At 39.5% G+C, this 19,762-nt stretch overlaps 10 protein-coding genes across 10 annotated transcripts; 5 read left to right on the forward strand and 5 right to left on the reverse strand.

Annotated features, from left to right (window-relative positions):
* Window positions 1-379: 379 nt before the first annotated feature.
* Window positions 380-1,462, reverse strand: SPP1 (Spp1p; the record flags this gene model as incomplete). The annotated part of the gene is made up of 1 exon (XM_449459.1): window positions 380-1,462. The coding sequence occupies one exon, from the start codon at window positions 1,460-1,462 to the stop codon at window positions 380-382; it is 1,083 nt and encodes a 360-aa protein (XP_449459.1).
* Window positions 1,463-1,891: 429 nt separating this feature from the next.
* GIP3 (protein phosphatase regulator GIP3) lies at window positions 1,892-5,506 on the reverse strand (the record flags this gene model as incomplete). The annotated part of the gene is made up of 1 exon (XM_449460.1): window positions 1,892-5,506. The coding sequence occupies one exon, from the start codon at window positions 5,504-5,506 to the stop codon at window positions 1,892-1,894; it is 3,615 nt and encodes a 1,204-aa protein (XP_449460.1).
* Window positions 5,507-6,347: 841 nt separating this feature from the next.
* ISU1 (iron-binding protein ISU1) lies at window positions 6,348-6,989 on the forward strand (the record flags this gene model as incomplete). Its single annotated transcript, XM_449461.1, has 1 exon — window positions 6,348-6,989. The coding sequence occupies one exon, from the start codon at window positions 6,348-6,350 to the stop codon at window positions 6,987-6,989; it is 642 nt and encodes a 213-aa protein (XP_449461.1).
* A 925-nt stretch (window positions 6,990-7,914) lies between these two features.
* On the reverse strand, window positions 7,915-9,303 carry RDS2 (gluconeogenesis transcription factor RDS2; the record flags this gene model as incomplete). The annotated part of the gene is made up of 1 exon (XM_449462.1): window positions 7,915-9,303. One exon carries the CDS (start codon window positions 9,301-9,303, stop codon window positions 7,915-7,917), a length of 1,389 nt encoding a protein of 462 aa, XP_449462.1.
* Window positions 9,304-9,777: 474 nt separating this feature from the next.
* On the forward strand, window positions 9,778-10,635 carry COX11 (Cox11p; the record flags this gene model as incomplete). The annotated part of the gene is made up of 1 exon (XM_449463.1): window positions 9,778-10,635. One exon carries the CDS (start codon window positions 9,778-9,780, stop codon window positions 10,633-10,635), a length of 858 nt encoding a protein of 285 aa, XP_449463.1.
* Window positions 10,636-11,501: 866 nt separating this feature from the next.
* RPL5 (60S ribosomal protein uL18) lies at window positions 11,502-12,395 on the forward strand (the record flags this gene model as incomplete). Its single annotated transcript, XM_449464.1, has 1 exon — window positions 11,502-12,395. The coding sequence occupies one exon, from the start codon at window positions 11,502-11,504 to the stop codon at window positions 12,393-12,395; it is 894 nt and encodes a 297-aa protein (XP_449464.1).
* A 592-nt stretch (window positions 12,396-12,987) lies between these two features.
* Window positions 12,988-13,776, forward strand: SPO19 (Spo19p; the record flags this gene model as incomplete). The annotated part of the gene is made up of 1 exon (XM_449465.1): window positions 12,988-13,776. One exon carries the CDS (start codon window positions 12,988-12,990, stop codon window positions 13,774-13,776), a length of 789 nt encoding a protein of 262 aa, XP_449465.1.
* Window positions 13,777-14,256: 480 nt separating this feature from the next.
* Window positions 14,257-15,213, forward strand: TAF14 (TATA-binding protein-associated factor TAF14; the record flags this gene model as incomplete). The annotated part of the gene is made up of 2 exons (XM_449466.1): window positions 14,257-14,265; window positions 14,497-15,213. 2 exons carry the CDS (start codon window positions 14,257-14,259, stop codon window positions 15,211-15,213), a joined length of 726 nt encoding a protein of 241 aa, XP_449466.1.
* A 271-nt stretch (window positions 15,214-15,484) lies between these two features.
* Window positions 15,485-17,062, reverse strand: TBF1 (Tbf1p; the record flags this gene model as incomplete). The annotated part of the gene is made up of 1 exon (XM_449467.1): window positions 15,485-17,062. One exon carries the CDS (start codon window positions 17,060-17,062, stop codon window positions 15,485-15,487), a length of 1,578 nt encoding a protein of 525 aa, XP_449467.1.
* Window positions 17,063-18,277: 1,215 nt separating this feature from the next.
* HHO1 (histone H1) lies at window positions 18,278-18,967 on the reverse strand (the record flags this gene model as incomplete). The annotated part of the gene is made up of 1 exon (XM_449468.1): window positions 18,278-18,967. One exon carries the CDS (start codon window positions 18,965-18,967, stop codon window positions 18,278-18,280), a length of 690 nt encoding a protein of 229 aa, XP_449468.1.
* Window positions 18,968-19,762: the final 795 nt, after the last annotated feature.

A 19,762-nucleotide genomic window follows, 5' to 3' on the forward strand; every position in this document is an offset into this window, starting at 1 on the left:
ATAAAACGTATGATGTATATTAGATATTAGAAACTATTTATTGTAAAACGTTTTGAATGGGTATTCTTTCGAGTTTTTAATTTGGAAAAAAAAAGGCAGATGAGTGTTGTATGTTTTCGTGCATAATGGACTGCAGCCAAATGGTTAATTGATAATAGCAATACTAAAGCTGTATAAATATATATATATAAACTTCCTTTGAAAGTTGGTATGCAGAGATTGATCTGTAGTACTGGCAATGCTAATCCAATTAGCTTTATTTGTTGCTTTAAAGTGGCAGCAAAATCATGAAAATCAAGTATTTTAGAAACAGACAAGACAATTTCGTCAGTATCAGAGATACGTTATCAGCACACGTTTATATCATGTGCTTTGACATCTATGATCTCATTATATGCTCAAAATAATTGATATTAAGTTGCCTTTTCCTTGTCGATATTGATAGGTCTAAGCGCTTCAAATGAGTCTCAAGAGAAATGATTTGCCTTGTGTACTGATCTGAGGTCATGGTAGACCAGTCGGAGTGCTTGTTACATCTTAATTTAATGCAAATACCTTCTATTTCATTACAATCTGGTGTACTTGTCGTTATTTCGGAATATTTGTTGTAAAACTCTTCTGGATTGCAAGGTATCTTGGCTAGGTTGAGAGAATAACCGCAGATAGCCTTCTTTGATCTTCTTTTTTGAGATTTCTTTTTCTTTTTCTTGGTCTTAATGGTATCATTCACATTCTCTTCTTGTTCAATAGTATTATCCTCTCCATTGATTAGTTTATTGACTGAGCTAATCCAGTCTAAGTATTTATCAAGCTCTTCTACTTTCTTTTTTAAGCCCTCAATTTGATTGTTCGTTATGTTATCTTTTTCTGTTAACAGATCTTTATAGTATTTATCATCATTGATTATCTTGTCGTAAATCTCACCATGCCTATCAACTCTATCGATATCGGAATCGATAAATGATGAGGAACCAAAGGTTTTAAACTTCTCTACATTATTCTTGGTAGCGTGATAAACATCTTTCAACAGCTTATCATCAGACTCATTAGCGTATCTATTATTAAGGTCGTTTTTGATTTTTACCTTATTTAGTAATCGAGACATATACTCTTTCCCATGCTCTTTGGAACAGTATTTGCTACCAGATTCGCAAGGCTCATAGCAATCCTGGAGCCTACACTTTTTCTTCCATAATGATTTGGGGCATTCACCATCACCTTTAGATCCAGGACCAGTTATGCCTACACGGCAATACGGACATATGAAAGACTCGACTAAATTCCTGTATGTTTCAGGTATCTTCATACACTCAAAGTGAAACCAGTCATCACATCCGTCACATCCCACCATTAACTCACCATAATCAGGTTTCTTACATATACAATAGACATCCTCACCAGTGTTAGTATCTATTTTGGTTGTAGAGTATGGCGGACACCATTCAGGCAATAAATTAGACATTATCTTCTTGCTCAGGTAGCTAAGCTATTGAGGTTTCTTATTGGATTAGGTAAGGTGTAATAGACTTGTACTATGATATTTATATATTACTACAGGTACTATTATCCTTGTATCATATAGCATTTGCTTAGCCACTTGGCCCTCCATCGCTGATTTTTCAGTCATTATTTCTCGGACTGCCAGCAAGGACGCGATGAGGTTCGAAAATATGAAGGCTTTTGAGCTTTCGATATCTTTTTTTTACAAGAGGAATAGACAAAAAATATATCTCATGAAAGGTATGTATAGAGTCTATAAATCGTAACGCTAGTGCGACGATATGCATAAATATAGTATTCAATAAGAATATAGCTAAGTCTTGCGTTAAATAGTGCCTAGATGGCGAATAAAAAGTAAAATGTCAGGCCCAGATATGCAGAGGAAGAATACTCATTGGTTGACCTTCTTAACATCACGATTCATTGATGCATTGTTTAATAGTTGCTCATAGATATTCTTGACAGCACCTTCGAGATGTTCTCGCTCATTATCTGTTAAATCCGATTCAGATGTGACAATACCGTTACCTTCTAACTCGTTCTGTTTCAAAATGTTATACAAGCTCTCGATATCACAGCAATGGTAGTCATTGATCTTCTGGATTAATTCTTCGATGGAACTTACACCTTTTGCCTTGATTATGGCTGTTCTTAATTCAGGCCCTGATGGTAATTTTGTGAAAATCTTCTTCTCTTTACTATCAATGGATGGTAAGGTAGTCTGAGAGGTCGATGCAGACACAGCACTTGATTCGCCGTACTGAGATTCACCATCAGGATATAAAGCTTTCTGCTGCTGGATGTAGAAGCCCCATTTGTGGAAGTCACCTTCTTCTTCCTCCTGCTTTTTGCTGGCTAGTGAAGTTGTGGACGATCTACGGGAGAATACTGGCCTTCCGGTTAGTGTGTCGATTGTTCTTCCGGATTCGGTAGCCATGAGATGGGGTCTTTGTTGTAAGTTATCATTCTCATTCACCTGTAGATCTCTCTCGTTACTATTTTCATTTAAGTTATCAGTTTCAACAACATGTCTCAAGTTTGGATGATCGACTAAGGAGTCGCTTGAAGCAATTTTGTTCTCACCCAGTACTTCCGATAGATTTGGCATATTGTCAAAGATGTCAAGAATATGAACCAAATTCTTTTCCAATAGGATCAATCTTACAAGATTCTCTTTCTCTTGCATTGGTAAGTCTCCCGATTTTCTTTTTTCAAACAGATTGTCAATCGTTTGTTGGACATTATTGTGGATTTTGTGAAGTTTTTGAACATATTTCTTAAGAAGGTACCTCTTTGTAGCATCTTTCTTTTCGATGATTTGTTTTGTGTTCAATTGCGTTAACCTCTCGAGGACATCCTTAGCTGTCATGGTAACCAAACTACCATCAAATAGTAATTCATCTTGAGAATCCAGCTCATCAAGTTGAAATGAAGAGTCCATGGTCCTTCTCATGTTACGCATCAAACATAATGCCAACCTTGAGCTAACTTCGTCAGATATGGAACTGTAATCAATATCCAGCCCTACCAAATTAGGAGAGTCCCTAACAAAAGCATATAAGGTTGCTGAGAAGTTATTCTTGGCAAACACAGTACCTGAATTGGAGTCGCCGTTGGTAGAAAGATTTTCAGCGCTCTCCGTTTCTGACATTGGTGGTTTTTGAGATAACATTGAGACATGAATCAAGCCAGTACATTTAGCTAGAAGATTACAAACAACTGTCATTTCCTTGTATGTCATGTTTTCGTTATCGATATGCAAACGTTTCAGTTGTGGGAAACGAGGCAAATATTTATACATGTATGGTAAGATATCTGGAAAGACTTGAGGTAAGTTGCTTAAATCTAAAAACTCTAGATTTGGTAGCTTCGAGAGTGCTTTTAGCAACAAAGCCATATCGTTGGTGGATTGGATATTCGTGGAGTTTAAGGTAAAATAATGCAAATTTGGATAAGTTAAGCTGGAAAGTTTTCCTAATGTTGGCTTTATCAAGTTTGAGAGGTCGTTAAAGCCCAAATCAACACCTTGCACATTGTAGTTAGACATCCATTCCAGTAAAAACTTGTAGTGTTGAACACTGCAAATTGACTTTGTAGCGTTAGCCAAACCGAGTCGTATCCCATTTGTTAAATGTTTCTGTGTAGCGAACGTAATAAGGAAATTTTGAAAGTCTTCTAATGGAATATTATCAAAATTAACTCCATTTACTAATATTTCTTCAAGGGGCCTTAAATGTTCAGCTCTTTTCGCGAGTGTTTTAGCAAATAAATCCCAATCCATACTGGACCTTAACAGTTCAGTCCCAGTTTCAGGTTTGATTCTTGTTTGAGAGATGTCGATCTTGTTCAAGGATTGACTGGTTAGCAAAAATTTGCACAATAATTGCCAGCTTTCCTTATTCATTGTAACATTGCGCAGGCTTATCTTCTCCAAGACAGAGGAGTAAGCAACTGATGAAATTACAATCTTAAACATTTCAGTTGATAAATTAACATTGTCAAAAACTATAGTTTGAATTGGAACTATTGCAATGAAATCACAAAATGATAAGATATCAATTAATGTTGGTTTGGGGTTCAAGAATTTTAATGTTTGTAAAGGAGCTGTCTTATCGGTAACTTGTTTCAAAGTAGATGGAATGGGTAAAATTTCTCTTAGATGGCAGCATCTGGTATATACCACATCAAGAGTGATTTCTTGATTTCCTTCCAAAGTACTACCAGGATCATCAAAATGGTGTTCATGCATGTGGATTGGTAAATCAATTCCTGTCTTATTTAGCTTTTCACTTAAGTCAATGTTAATGTCCGTATCATGTACAGCTGAGTTTTGGTCTCTCTTTGACTGGTCCGATTGTGCCACGAGATTTAGCATGAACCCTGGTGCTGAGGCTTGTTTCCCATTTGAGAAGTTTGAAACTTCATGGGCTATTCTTCTAGCGGCGTGGTGGGCTTCTTGCTGATGTTTTTCAGCCTCTTTCAATGCAATTTGGTGGATCTCCAAAGCTCGTTTGTATTCTATGGAATCCTTTGTGAACTGAGGGCCAAGGTTATTCTTTTGCTGGTTGCTTGTGATACCTACAGAGATAGCCGGCAGTTCACTTATCATGTCATCAGGAATCATTATGTTGCCTGGTTTGGGTGTTCTGGAGGGCAATTGCTGTGGTGGGTCGGTCTCGAACTTATCTACTGCAAATTTGACTCTTTTCAAAGAGATCTTAGTCAAGTCTGTGGGTCTCTCTCGTGATCCCGATTCCTTTTGTGTTTCCTGGTGAGTGTTCTTATCTGTGGTGGTGTTGTCACTATTTCTTGCTCTATGCTCCTTGGCGGACTTTGTAATCGATGTGGAGCGCCGTATATCTGGTGATGGCGAGTTTGCACTTACCGGGGAAGCTGGTGTCAACAGCTCTTGTGGGTAAGTTTTCTTTTCGGAGGCTGTTGATATGGCCAATCTCTTTGCAGTGTCTAGTTTCTTCTCGGTGTCGTTGCTCTGCGAAGACGACCTGCTTCTTCCGAACAAGGACCCGAACAGAGAGGTCTTCTTTGGCTTTGAGCTTGTGGATGCGCTTCTCTTCACGGACACCAGTGACGGCGAGTTGCGCGACTGCGTGGGCGTGGGCGGCGGCGTCAGCACCGGCACTTCGTCCTTTGTCTCCTGATTTAAGCTATGTGTCTTGGTCAAGGCGGGCATGCGTGCACCGGGACCTCCATCTGCACGTATATCTACTTCGTCGTCGTCTTCTATGGCCACAGCCCCAGCCCCTGCTATGGCCCCAGCCATGGCCCTTGGTATGGCCATAGTCCCAGAAACACGCTTGGCGTGAGGGTCAGCGTACATGCCGTGGGAGAGCGACGCATTGGATATAGAGAGCGACCGCGACCTCTCCGTCTTTCCCGCGGCGCCGGCTACAGCGACAGCGCTGCGGTTCTTGCGCCGCGCCTTCTTGTGCGGCTTCGATCCCTTGTACAACCAGTCAACGGGCACGTCCACATCGTTGGTGATCATTGCTAGACTGTGGGAGTGTCAAGTTTGTATAACCAAAAAAAAAGCCAGCGTACCAAACTTATGTATGCACCACCCGGTTTTCTCTTTGCTTTCTCTTGATTTCCACCTGCTCCCTCCCAACACGTTTACAACCAGAACTCGGCGGCAAAGACACAAACCTCAGAAAGTGGCCTTTTTATAATGGACGCAAGTTAAAAAAATAAAATAGCCGCCGAGATCTCTGGATTTGGAAAGATTTTTTTTCTTCTACTGGCCATCAATGTATCACCATGTACGCACCGTCCATCACGATTAGAACGAGGTTGCCCCCCCCCCCAACCTCCATCCCCCGAAATTTTGAGGCATTTTCTGTTGCGCGGGGGTTCCCTTGTACGTCGAGATGCGTGCTCTCACAAGGCAAAAGGCAAGATGTACGAAACGTGTGTTCCATACAAAATACGCCTGTACGGCACGCACTTCCCTCGTTGGTGCAAACACGCGCCATTCACCACAAACACAGTTTTGAGAGAATCATCACATGGTAGGAAAGAGAGGTGTAACGTACGAGGAGATATCCGGGTGCATCCCCGGAGGAGTAATGCGAGAACGCGGCGATGGCCTGGGAAGGGATCTGGAATCTACACTTTTCGTTACAAATTCCTTTCCTGCCCACTTTGTAGAGGCAGAGCACAGCACAGCACAGACACAGTGATGTCACCGATACGTTTCTATTACCAAGAACTCGGCCCGGAGATAAAGTGTACGGGGACCTCTGCGTGGACCTCTGCGTGGAGCACTGCGTGGAGCACTACGGAGGGGAGCGGAGCACTGCGGAGCAAAGCGGTGCAGAGAACTAGTGGAGATGGGGGTGTGTGTCTTCTTCCCACTGTGTCTTCCATGCCCAGGGGCTCTCACATATATAAGAGAAGCACAATTCATTTCATCTTGGACCCCGGCAGACCCCAGACACAAGCAACTAAAAATGTTTTTGCAGAGATTTGTGACAGTAGGCGGTGCTGCCATTGGAGCTAGAAGTACTATGGGTGCCATGGGTGCCATAGGTGCCATAGGTGCCAAGGGCACTATGAACAATATCGGAAGGAGGATGTATCATCCCAAGGTTATAGAGCATTACACGCACCCTAGGAATGTGGGGTCTATGGACAAGACGCTTCCTAATGTGGGTACTGGTCTGGTTGGTGCGCCTGCGTGTGGCGATGTGATGAGACTGCAGATCAAGGTTAATGACAAGACGGGCGTGATAGAGGACGTGAAGTTCAAGACGTTCGGGTGCGGTTCCGCGATCGCTTCCTCCTCGTATATGACTGAGCTAGTGCACGGCATGACCTTGGATGACGCCGCCAAGATCAAGAACACAACCATCGCAAAGGAGTTGAGTCTGCCACCTGTCAAACTGCACTGCTCTATGCTAGCAGAGGACGCTATCAAGGCAGCAATTAAGGACTACAAGTCTAAGAGAACATCTACGACAACACTGCACTAGAGGAGGAAAGGAAGAGAAAGCTCTAAATTTTAACGCTATACCCTCCCAAATATACACCCAAGCATTTTCCCCATTATTTTTTTTTACTTATTTTCATTTGATATCATTCCATTAAATTGAGAGAAAACCTTACAAGGGTTTCATCAGCCAGTCATTCATTCCAATTTGAAGTTTTTATTTTATTCATTCCCTAAACTTATCTTTGTTTGCATATTATTCATTTCATCCTTTCAAAAATATAGATAGGCTCTTTATTATACAGTACCGTTTGGCCAATCTATTCCGTGTTGGCAAAACGATACAGACTTCTCGTATTTTTGCAGGTCTAATTTTTCTTCACCATATGTGTTATAGTTTATATATTCACAAGGTATCTATTTTAACTATTATGTTTTTACTTTCCCACTAACACTACCACTAGATATCCACTATTAGTGGCCCTAAATAAGTGAGACAAGTCTATGATGTTTGCTACGACACCACGAAGAGAAAAAAAATTTTTTCATTGAGGAATCGGACTATATAAGGAGAGCTCATCTCATCAGTACATATCTTCACCTGTTTATGTTACTTCTTGAAAACAGAAAAAAAATATCAATAAATAATCGTGCGGATTATACAATCCAGGACTATAAAACCGTGTTGCTTCCTATTACGTTTTAACCGTATTGTCATACCAGAAGCGTCAAGTCCATCGGAGAGATCATACTCGAGTTCGTCTTAATGCCCTTTTGTGTTGAACATTTGTGCTTCCCTTAACGTATTCTTTATTGAATACGCCTAGGGTTCGCCATTACGTACTTCGCAAGGGCTGGTGGGACTTACATTTTTTGTATCTTTTTTCACATATCGTATATATTACTGCTTCCGTTCGTAGTATTTTAAATGCTGTGGTTTTGTATATAACTTGTCTATGCATATGTGTTTAGTTGGAATGATCTCTTGTAGGAGATAGTGGGATAAAGTTACCAACAATGCAGATGGGGATGTTGTACCGATCACGTCTAATTGTGAAACTGAAACAACAAGGCCTTTTCTTCAAGCCGTCTTTGGTTCTCAGCGAGCAACTGGTGAGTACAGCTTTTTGGCCCTTATCAAAGGCAATGGAACCATACTTCTCCCAGAAATTTACTGCGCTTTCTTCAGTCATCAACTCGTAAATGGCAAGTTTACCATCGCGCAGATCATCCACCGTGCAGTCTACCAGCGATGCAAACTCTTTGTTGGCCCTATATATTTCACCAGTACGTCTCCAGAGGCATGCAGGCATACTCATCGAAGTGAATACTCGATCATATGATAGTAACATCCTCTCAAAGCTCTCCTCTACTAAAACCAAGTCTACATCCTTTAACGACTTGGCTATGGTCCTAAATGCAGGTCGTATGCTCATTAATGGTTTCAAAATTCTTTGCTTATTCGTGTCGTTCATGTACTTATCCATATATTCTTGTAATCTTGCGTACCCTTTGGCGTAGTCATATGGTTTTAATAGCCCTGCTTCTAGCTTCGCGTTGATAACTAGCTTCAGTCTGTCTACGGGATTCATTTCGGTGGACGGATCAGCAGCGGTTAGGAAGAACTGTTCCTTTGATGTGGGTGTATCGTCATATTTGTCACTTTGAGCTTTAGAATTGCTGCTCTCTTGTTTATTCAGTTTTTGTCTATTATGCTCCTGGTCTTGTTCTTGCCCTTGTCCATCATTGACTGTCTTGGTACCGTTAGCTTTACTACTTGCTTCGTTTATATCCTGCGAGATTTCCTGGTTCACACTAACACTTCCTATAATACCTTCATTGTTATCGGTCTGCTCTTGCGTATTCTCTATGCTATCTTCCATGTTGGAGTGAGCTGTACGTTCTTGCTCTTTATTACTTTGGCTGGTATTTTCTGATTCACCCGGTATTGGATTCTCCAACATCATCAGGAATTCATTGAGTGAACTAAACTCGGATCCTACATTTTCCGATACAAAGTTTGGTTGTGGGGGTAATAATAGGTTATTGTTAGAGGATGATATTGGTGTTTCTGTACCATATACGCTGCTATTCGAGCCCTGAATTGCACGGGTTTCATCACCTATATTGATCTCAGCATTTGGGATTTCTGTGCTCCCTATTGGCGACATACTATTCTTATATTGGTATTGGCTTTGTATATTAGAGACATTCTCATCAGCAACACATAAATGGCCTATCTCCCTCTTGATACACCGCGAACAAGGTCGCTGATGATCACAATTCACATGCGACCTGCGGCAAAATATGCATGATTTGTACAGCTTCTTCTGCTTCTTGGCTGCTGGTTCTTCCATGTCAAAAATATGATGCTGTGCTTAGCGAGTTGTGGTTAAAAGAAAAGCCTGTCTTGCAATTATCTGTAATATCAAATCCTTCTGGAATTAGTAGCTGATTCACTAAAAGTTGCTATGATACAGCTCCAGACCTCGCGGAAAATATTGGGGATATGACAACAGCGGTTTCTGTTTCAAGTGTAATAACTCTTGAGGATGACTTGTTCGTCAGACGCTGTCATATTCTCCACTACTTGCTAAGCGAACTGTTTCTAAAACTTGCATTGGTTCTTGAAAAAATGATTAACGTCATCTGTCCCTTTGAAGGGGTCTTCGGTTTTTGTCAATTTCTAAGCTGCGGGATGGGAAAATGAAAAGTTACGCAAAATGCATCAATATTTCAGGTACATACAGAGGCCATAGAGACTCGGTTACCTCGATCAATTATTAAGGTAATACCTGTATAAACTCCGTTGTGTTAGGGTAGTTGGAATAATGTCATATACAGTGGGCCTTCGAATGGCAGCTCGCCGGAGTGTTCTGAGGATGACTCCTCTGTCGCAAATGCGCATGGTTCCTCGAGTGAGCCATCGTTGGAGTAGCAATGGGCCTTCATCTTCAGCAAAGAGTAGTTCTAATGGTAACATTGACTTTTCGAAACTGACTAGGGATGAAATCAAGCAGTTGAGGGATATGAAGATGGCTAAGGATAGGAAGTACAAGGATCGGACGGTGGCATATTATTTTGGCAGTGTTGCGGTGATATTTCTCGGGTTAGCGTACGCCGCAGTGCCATTATACAGAGCCATCTGTGCGCGTACTGGGTTTGGTGGTGTTCCGATCACTGACAAGAGGAAGTTTACGGATGACAAGTTGATCCCCGTGGACACGGGGAAGCGTATTAGGGTGTCATTCACCAGTGAAGTCTCTCAGATCCTTCCATGGAAGTTTACACCTCAACAGAGAGAGGTATATGTGCTGCCAGGAGAGACGGCGTTGGCGTTTTACAAAGCCAAGAACAACAGTGACAAGGATATCATTGGGATGGCCACGTACAGTATAACACCGGGTGATGCTGCGCAGTACTTCAACAAGATCCAATGTTTCTGCTTCGAGGAGCAGAAGCTTGCCGCGGGCGAAGAGATCGACATGCCCGTGTTCTTCTTCATCGACCCAGACTTCGCCTCTGATCCATCAATGAGAAACATAGACGACCTTATCCTACATTACACATTCTTTAGAGCCCACTACGGAGACGGCTCCGCAGTCTCTGAGCACCAGCCTGTCGAGGATGTGAACATGGCAAATGCACAGATCCTAACCCCACAGGTAATAGATGCGACAAAGGATTGAGGTTGTGGGGGGGACAAGTATTTATTAAAAGACGTTAACGAAGCTAATGAAACGAGAAAGGACAAGCACGACCACCATTTTGTAAATAGTCACATAACTAGTAATATATAAAAACCAACCCTATTTGACTCCTGAAACAGCATCTACATTAAATATACGACTTGGCGATCATACAGCTTCAATATCAGGCTAGTTGCCAAGTACAGTATGGAGTTTAGCCATTGTTTTAGAAATGTCACAGTCGCGGTCGCAGTCGCTGTCAAAGTCACATGTAAAAAGTCCAGCACATCAGTGACTGTTTTTCTGATAGACCATTTCCCAATTGGGACAGTTCTAACACCCAGACACTATATATATACACCCAGACATTGTATTGCTATGGCCTCCAACATCATCTACTGAAGAAATCGTCAGCCTTTTTTCGAAATTTTGCCCATCCAATATTCCCCATTCGGGAATATCCCACGGAGTTTGAACATTGGTGTGGGGAGGAGGTATACGCCAGTGGGAGGAGGCCAACTTCTTGTATTTCCCCCGTAGAGAGATGGAGTAGCCACAGAGGCCAAACATGGAGAAAAGAGACACGTATACCCATTCACGGTAATCACACGGAACGCGCACGTACTGCACTACATGAAAATTTTTGTTGCAAAAAAAAAAGTTTTGCGATGAGCTTCCAACGTTTCGCAGGAATGGGCACCATAAGCTCAATTGATTGAGTTTTAGACTGGTGACTGCTATCTTTGATTCATATATCTTTTGGAGAATACGATAAAAATATTATTATTTTAAGTAGCGTTTAAAATTGTTATTGTAGTACTTTTCATATACAAAGACCCTCACCAAACTTAGATTCTTTGACAACAATGGTTTTTATCCAAAACTTGAAGACTTCTGCTTACCACTCTCGTTTCCAAACTCCTTTCAGAAGAAGAAGAGAGGGTAAGACCGATTACTACCAAAGAAAGAGATTGGTCGCTCAACACAAGGCTAAGTACAACTCTCCAAAGTACAGATTGGTCGTTAGATTCACCAACAAGGACATCATCTGTCAAATTGTCTCCTCTACCATCACTGGTGACATTGTCTTGGCTGCTGCTTACTCTCATGAATTGCCAAGATACGGTATTACCCACGGTTTGACTAACTGGGCTGCTGCTTACGCTACTGGTTTGTTGATCGCTAGAAGAGCTTTGCAAAAGTTGGGTCTAGACGAAACCTACAAGGGTGTCGAAGAAGTTGAAGGTGAATACGAATTGACCGAAGCCGTCGAAGATGGTCCACGTCCATTCAAGGTCTACTTGGACATTGGTCTACAAAGAACCACCACTGGTGCTAGAGTCTTCGGTGCTTTGAAGGGTGCTTCTGACGGTGGTTTGTACGTTCCTCACTCCGAAAACAGATTCCCAGGTTGGGACTTCGAAGCTGAAGAATTGGACGCTGAACTATTGAGATCTTACATCTTCGGTGGTCACGTTTCCCAATACATGGAAGAATTGGCTGACGATGATGAAGAAAGATTCTCTGAATTGTTCAAGGGTTACTTGGCTGACGACATCGATGCCGACTCCATTGAAGACATCTACGCTTCCGCTCACGAAGCTATCAGAGCTGACCCATCCTTCAAGCCAACTGAAAAGAAGTTCACCAAGGAACAATACGCTGCTGAATCCAAGAAGTACAAGGCCAAGAAGTTGACCAAGGAAGAAAGAGATGCTCGTGTTGCTGCCAAGATCGCTGCTTTGGCTGGTCAACAATAAATTATTTCTTAAAAAATAAACCTAATTTTTTTAATATAATAGTTTATGGCATATTTTGGTCCGGTCTTCTTTAGATGCTAGATTATGAATATTTAGATATATTTTATTCTTCTGACTATATATTGTAGACACGGTCTCTTATATGTACTGAAATAATTTTTTGCACTTTTCTCATCTCTTGGAGTTAATTTCAAACATTCTCTGAAGTGAACACAAAGCAATTTCTGTTGAGAATATTGCATTGTTTGCAAGGCAGGTGCTCTTAGTGTCTATTGGGATCGACAGTCCGCGGCCACTAGGGCGGGTAGGCTTCGATGATGAACGTCACAAAACCACATTTTGTGTTTTAGTGCAGCAATTTGACTCAAAAACGGCCGGAATACGATTAAGGGAATAGATGAGTTCACAAACAGATCAATATTTATAATTTACCAATCATTTAGATTTTATTATTTTCTTGTATATATTTATTTCATTTTACTCTCTAAAGTATACCGTTTGCTAGTTACAAGTCCAAAATATTAAATTCCTTCACTACCAAAAATCAATTTAGTCAAAAATCTAACCTCCCAAAAAGAAACCAACATAAATTATGAAAAGGCCATTCATTTTCTCTTCTCAAATCTTAGCATCCTTTGTGGTTGCTGAACAATTTAGAGCATTTTTATCAACCGATGAAATTGGCAGTGATTCTATTCAGCGCGGCACCGATGACAATCCATTGGTAATCCGCATTGACAAACAATCCTATTCGCCAGAATTAATTGACACTCTCACTAAGTCGACGAATATAATTTTTGCTGACTTACCAGATGTACCTGAATTTATCAAAGCTGATAAAATAAGCGACGTCGACTACCAAGTAGTTCAAAACACTTGGAAACATAAGGATAAAAAAAATGATGAGGAGGAAAAGCAGGATGATAACGACAAGAAGGAAGATAAAAACAAGCAAGAGAACAATGATAAAAATGAGGAAACAAAATCCAAAACCAAACCCAATTCCAAGACAGTAGAAGATCATAAGACGACACTTTCTACAAAGACAACTACTCATTCAACCATTATTTACACTTCTTCCAAACCTGAAAAGACCAAAGAGAGTGAGGAAAACAGTAAAGATTCTCGTTCTGGGGACAAGGGTAAACCTTATGATGACTCAGAAGATAATGGGGATAGCGATGACGAATTATGTGACGATGAAGAAGAAAAAGAAAGTAAGAACAGTAACAAATTACCTTCAAATCACACTGAACCGCACTTGGGCGATAACGAAGATGAATTCTTTGACAACATTGGTAACCACTTAAACAACAGGGGCCACTACCAATGGCTACTGTATGCCATACTATTTGCTTTACCGTTTCCAAATATTTTGTGATTCGAATGATAAAACAAACTATACAACTATTAAATATGCCTCGATTCACGAAAAAAATATACATATCCAACAGCGTGTATAAAATATATACTCCAACTGAATAATATTGCTAGATAAATAATGTTTGAAGCCACATCGAAAACACTTACTAAAACTTCTATATACCTTCAACAAGAATATATTCACAAGGTATTGATCATGTGACTTCTTTTTTCAAAACGACGGTACTATAGTGACAAAATATTTCGAAGAAAAAAATTAAGAAACTCAGCGAAGTTCAGGCTTCTACACCAGTAACGTCTGAATACAGACTATTGGGAAGCGTAATCGAGGGCAGCTGAATTGACAAAGTAGCATTTTCGTGTGAATCATCTCTGGTAAAGCTCCTGCAGACGCCGATACATAGAAATATAGAACTGGCATTCAATTCTTCTTTCCAGGATTTACGTCTGAAGAGCACACAGGAACACTAAGGAACAAATGGTAGCAGTATGTTAAACTATAATCTTTTTAAGGGTCTATGCTAAATATTTGCAATGAACAGACATCATAGTATTTTATTTTATATGAGGACAATGTTTACTAACTTTCTGAACTTGTGAGCTTTACCTGTACTGGACAAGTGTATAATGGGATTGGAAGTACGCGAATGACGCGATCTTTTTTAATTGAATTAGAAAAAAACACTTGGTGGATAAGTTTCGAGTTCTTCTTCTATAGTCGACTAAGAGAACAATAAGAATCAAGACAGAACAACACATTCTGCCCGATGTTCCTCCGGTAGAGAATTTTCCAGTGCGCCAATGGAGTATTGAGATTGCACTATTAGATGAAGAGGGCAAAGAGATGCCTGCCACTATTTTCGATAAAGTGGTTTACCATTTGCATCCAACATTTGCAAACCCAAATAGAACATTTAATGAACCTCCTTTCAAGATTGTAGAACAAGGTTGGGGTGGTTTCCCGTTAGATATCAGTTTATACTTCCTGGAGAAAGGTGGTGAGAGAAAGATATCTCACGACTTAAACTTCCTGCAGGAATCATACGAAGTAGACCATGTTATCCAGGTTCCACTGAATAAACCAACTTTGACTGCTGAATTAGCCAAAAGTGGATTTACAGAAGATACAAGTTCTGGCTCAAAGAGAAAGATGACAGGCTCAAATACTGGAGCCGAATCCAAAACGAAAAAGGCAAAGACTACTACTGCATCTACGATAAAAGGTAATGTTGACTTAGAGAAGCTGGCTTTCGGTTTGACAAAATTGAACGAAGATGACTTAGTTGGCGTAGTCCAGATGGTTACAGACAACAAGACTCCAGAGATGAATGTGACGAATAATGTAGAAGAAGGTGAGTTTATCATCGATTTATACAGTCTTCCTGAAGGATTACTAAAGAGTCTGTGGGAATACGTCAAGAAAAATACCGAATAAAAAATGTACTATAAATAATTTATAAACGTCTAAATGAAATAACTAGACTATCAAAACCAAAGGAATTTCGTAAAACATCAAATAAAGGGTTGACTACACCGCATAAATACATGAAAGAATAATTGATTCAGGCTCTTGGTCATGGACTGGAATATTAGTGCCATCATATACAACAATGTTTGCAAACAACAAGTTCAAAAATAATAAGAGGGAAACAACATGCCAGATTTTTTTGAAACTTAAAGTCGAAAGAATAAATTAAAGTTGATAATCAATTTGGGGGAATACTCCCCTCCTTACTTCCTCTTCTTTTCGTCTTTGCAATTTTATCTAGATTACCTGTAACTCTATTCAAATATTCTGGCAGCGGCTTACCGGTCTTTAAATAATGTAACTTCCAATTTCTTGCTTTATCCTTCAGTTGTACTTGTGTCCGATTTTTCAGATTTTCATTGATTTTACCACCAGGGCCATAAAGATCTAAAATCTTAGCCCAAGCAGGTCCCAGATCGATTAAACCTGTGATCAAAGTTTTTTCTTCCTCCTTTGACCATGTTCTTTTGGCCTTCACCACCTTGACTGAAGGAGACTTACTGATAACATCAGATAAAATGGAATTATTCGAATCCACTAACTGAGAATGAACATTCTCTCCACCACTCATGTGTGCATCATCCATAAAATTTTTCTGCATTCCTTGACCACTCTCATTCTGTAATGCAGATTGAATCTCATTATTAATGCTCTCACTTTCTGCATCAGTAAGTGGTCGAAGTTCATTGGCGTCAATTAACTTTTCTTTATTTCCAGTATCAAATGTATTTCCAATAGGACTAGGATCATGAGAATTTACTGCTAAATCGGTGGTCAGGTGGCTACCAGTAGCAAACAGAATCTGTGGGTCGAAGTCAGATGGATTAAACTCCAAAAGGGCAGTTTTAGATCTGCCTTTCTTACCCCAAACAATCAAGTTCATATTCTTGCCACAATATTCAAGCAATTCTTTGACAAAAAATGTCCAGTCATAGCTATTTAATAAGTCTGTGTAGTTGGTAAACTTAATTAGTGTTTCTTTCCTACGTTCACATCTGCCAACAAATTCTTTCTCAGATGGCGTCAAAATCTTTTTCTCATTTGGGGCAACAATCTTTCTATTCACAAGTCTCATGGCAATATTATCAGGGAAGATAGTATCCAGTAGGATTCTTTTTTCGGCATCGGGTATTTGTTCATTGGCGCCCAGGTGGTCCCGGATCGAGGAAATGTACGCATGAGTCTTTAAGTCTAGATATATGATAGCTTGAGGTTTTAAAAATTTTGAGACTTGATCACCATTAGTTTGATCTGTTAGGATAGTATTAGGGCAAAAAACGTCCAAGTAAACTTTTTGTAAGAAATCAAAACCATAGGGCAAGCAGTTTATTACCGTGAGAATGAATGTTACCAAATTGGCCTTCCGTATAGTAGATATGATATAAGCTTCGTGCCCTTTAAGTATAGTTGGTGGAGGCATATTCAAAAGCCACAAACCAGGAGCAACGTTGTTCACATTCAATAGCGGCGTTCTTGACTCGTAAACGTCACGGATATTTTTGAAGATCCTCACCAGCGTGTGGAACATCTCCGATTCACCTGTTGAGATATAATTCTCCTTGTTTGAGATGACTGCAATAACATTGGGAGTGTGAGCATTTGATATCAGAAATCTTAACAGTTGTGTTGAGACATCATTTAAAAGCGATAATGTAGAGAGCGTGAGTCTCGTCTTTACCGGTAAGTCTTCGATTATATTAGCAAACCTATTAACGTCTTCAGTATCCGAAGACGCCATCTGAATATCACCTGTCATTTCTATGAGGGAACAGTAAATTATGAGAGGGCCACCGTTGCAATAGTCCACTAAAGGTAAAACCGTCAAACTTCGAAATATATAATCAAATTCTCAGTTAGAAACGAACTCTCTTGTTGACTATCTTTGGAATTATCAACTATTACTAGCACTTGCTTAGCCTACCTACTGTTTGCAGAGTCTCAAAAAAAAAATTGCCGCCCAAGTGAAGCCTAAGACCTATTCCAGTGCTTATATAAAGACCTAATCGGACTTATATCCACTATACACAACAGATCGCATAAGGGCTTCCTTCACTACCCCCGTATTGTCCCTCAAGCCCTAAGGTCTTTCAACTCCCTGAATAGCATTTGGAAAATTTTACATAACGTATCAAATGAGAGATCACATGACACATATGTACATAATATTACAGTTTTATAAATATCGCTGGAAAGCCAACTGAATAGTATTCATTATTTCTCTGTTAGAATAACTATGTCTGTAGTAATAGAATAAAAATCAGATTTGTCTTTAGAATTGTATTTACTTGTGATTGATATAACATCAACCACTTAAATTATAACTTATAAGTAGAATTGAAGTTTGAAATAAATGAAGTAAATACCAAATAATAAATTTCATCGTATTTTTGCTGTATGAAAATATAATAATGTGAGCTACATACATAGGAAACCTTTCATGTTGGCAAAAAGTATGAGACAATTTTGAGAAATTAAAGTAAAGGGTAGAAAATAATATAATTATGAAAATAGAAAATAAAATAAAGAGAAAAGAGAGAAAAAAAATGAGAATTAATGAAAGTTTTTATCCAAAAATAAACAGTAGTATTACAATCCATCGAAGGGGTATCTTTATTTGTTTTGTTCTGATAGAACCTGATTAGAGTTATTAATACTTCAATTCTGAATAGTAATGAAGAAGTGAAACACTATAACCCTAATCTTAAAATACAAAATAAAAAGAGCAATTTTTTTTTTCAAATAGGAAACTTTCAACTGACATTCATAATAGAGAAAGAATATGAGAAACGTTGAGTGGACGATCAACTATCATCCACTTATTTTTTTTTAATACAAAACTATTATTCTCATTATTAGGAAAATAAAAAAAGTTCAGTCATATTACAATTTAATTGACTCTTTTTTTCATAAAATTATGACACAAATGGGTATCTATTAGAAGCCCAAACTAAAAATCACAAGGACTCAATCCTTAAATGGATTTGATAGACTCTTTACCCTTTTTCAAGATCTTAACCATACCAGATGGACCAGAAGGTTGAGACAACTCACCGGACTCTACACCTTTCTTAATGGCATTATTGACTAGGTAGTCGAAGTTTACTACCTTCTCGACATTAGTTGGGTATTTGTCCTTGATGAATTTCTTCAAAGCCATACGGGAGGCACCTTTACCGTTGTTCATGGATAGGACACCCGTTAGAATCATCTCTCTGTAAGTGATAGCACTAGACTTCTTTTGAGTAGTCTTTTTCTTCTCATCCTTCTTTGGCTTGGTTACTTTTTTGGTAGTAGCAGTGGCGGTCTTCTTAGCTGGAGTCTTCTTTTCGGAGGCCTTGGAAGCGGTGGACTTCTTGGTGACCTTCTTGTCTGTGGTCTTAGCCTTTGTTGTGGTAGATGTAGAAGCTGGCTTCACAAGCTTCAAGACACCAGAAGGACCCTTTGGAAAGTGGAATTCTTTGCTATCGATACCTTTCTTGATAGCGTTGTTGAAGTAGCTATCGAACAAAGAAACGGAAGCAACATCAGAGTGGTTATCCTTGATGTATTTCTTCAATGCTACACGACTAGCACCTTTACCGTTGTTCAAGGCTTTCAAACCTTCGATGATCAAGTTCTTGTAACCTGGTTTAGTATCCTTAGTAACTTTCTTGGCAGCCATTACTGATTATGTATACGATATATTATTTTTGTTTGCTTGAATCTTGTTAAAAAATGTATTAATCAACTTCAGTAACAGAATAGTGAAAAAAAAATAGTATTATAATAAAATAATCTTTTTTTAGCCCAAAATTTAACAATATATTTGTTGTTTATAAAACACGTAAACTTTGGGAAAGCTGTTAGTTAAAGAAGTATATATAGAAGAGGCCTTTTGTTTATCGCAAACTTGCAACGGGGGAGGAGCAGATCAAATGATTAGCGTTGTTTGGGCAGCGAAAGATCATCCCAACACTATTCTCCTGCTAGAGTTGAGGCAGAAATCCATTCAACTTTGTTCGCACTGCTTGTGTGTGGGGAGTTTTTTGTTTGCAATGTTGTAAACAAAGGGAGTAATTGTTTTTGCATAAGACACGTACTATACGATCACCTCCATGGCTTTTGACTTTAAATTTGCTTTTTGGTGTCGCTGTTACAACTACATATGAAGACTGCCCTCCTCACAAGACAGCACAATGCCCAACGGTAGCTTACACCGCTAAAAGCACTACACTTCCCATTAACAATACTTTTAATCCAACATTGCAAACCTGAAAGCCCATAATAGAGAGTAAACACATCGAGCTTTTTTTTCGCATCGCGGTACAAAAGCTGGAAAAGTAGAAGAAAACGCGAAATGTGAATATCATATACAACGACATAATAAAATGCAAGAAAGCTGGCTCTAACTTTCGGCCCTCACCTCCCGGCCCTTAGGGGCTCTTGCTCTTGCACTTCTCTTAATAGTATACTTTTC

This window comes from Nakaseomyces glabratus, chromosome M (genome assembly GCF_010111755.1).
Source record: "Nakaseomyces glabratus chromosome M, complete sequence".
Lineage (NCBI taxonomy): Eukaryota > Fungi > Ascomycota > Saccharomycetes > Saccharomycetales > Saccharomycetaceae > Nakaseomyces > Nakaseomyces glabratus.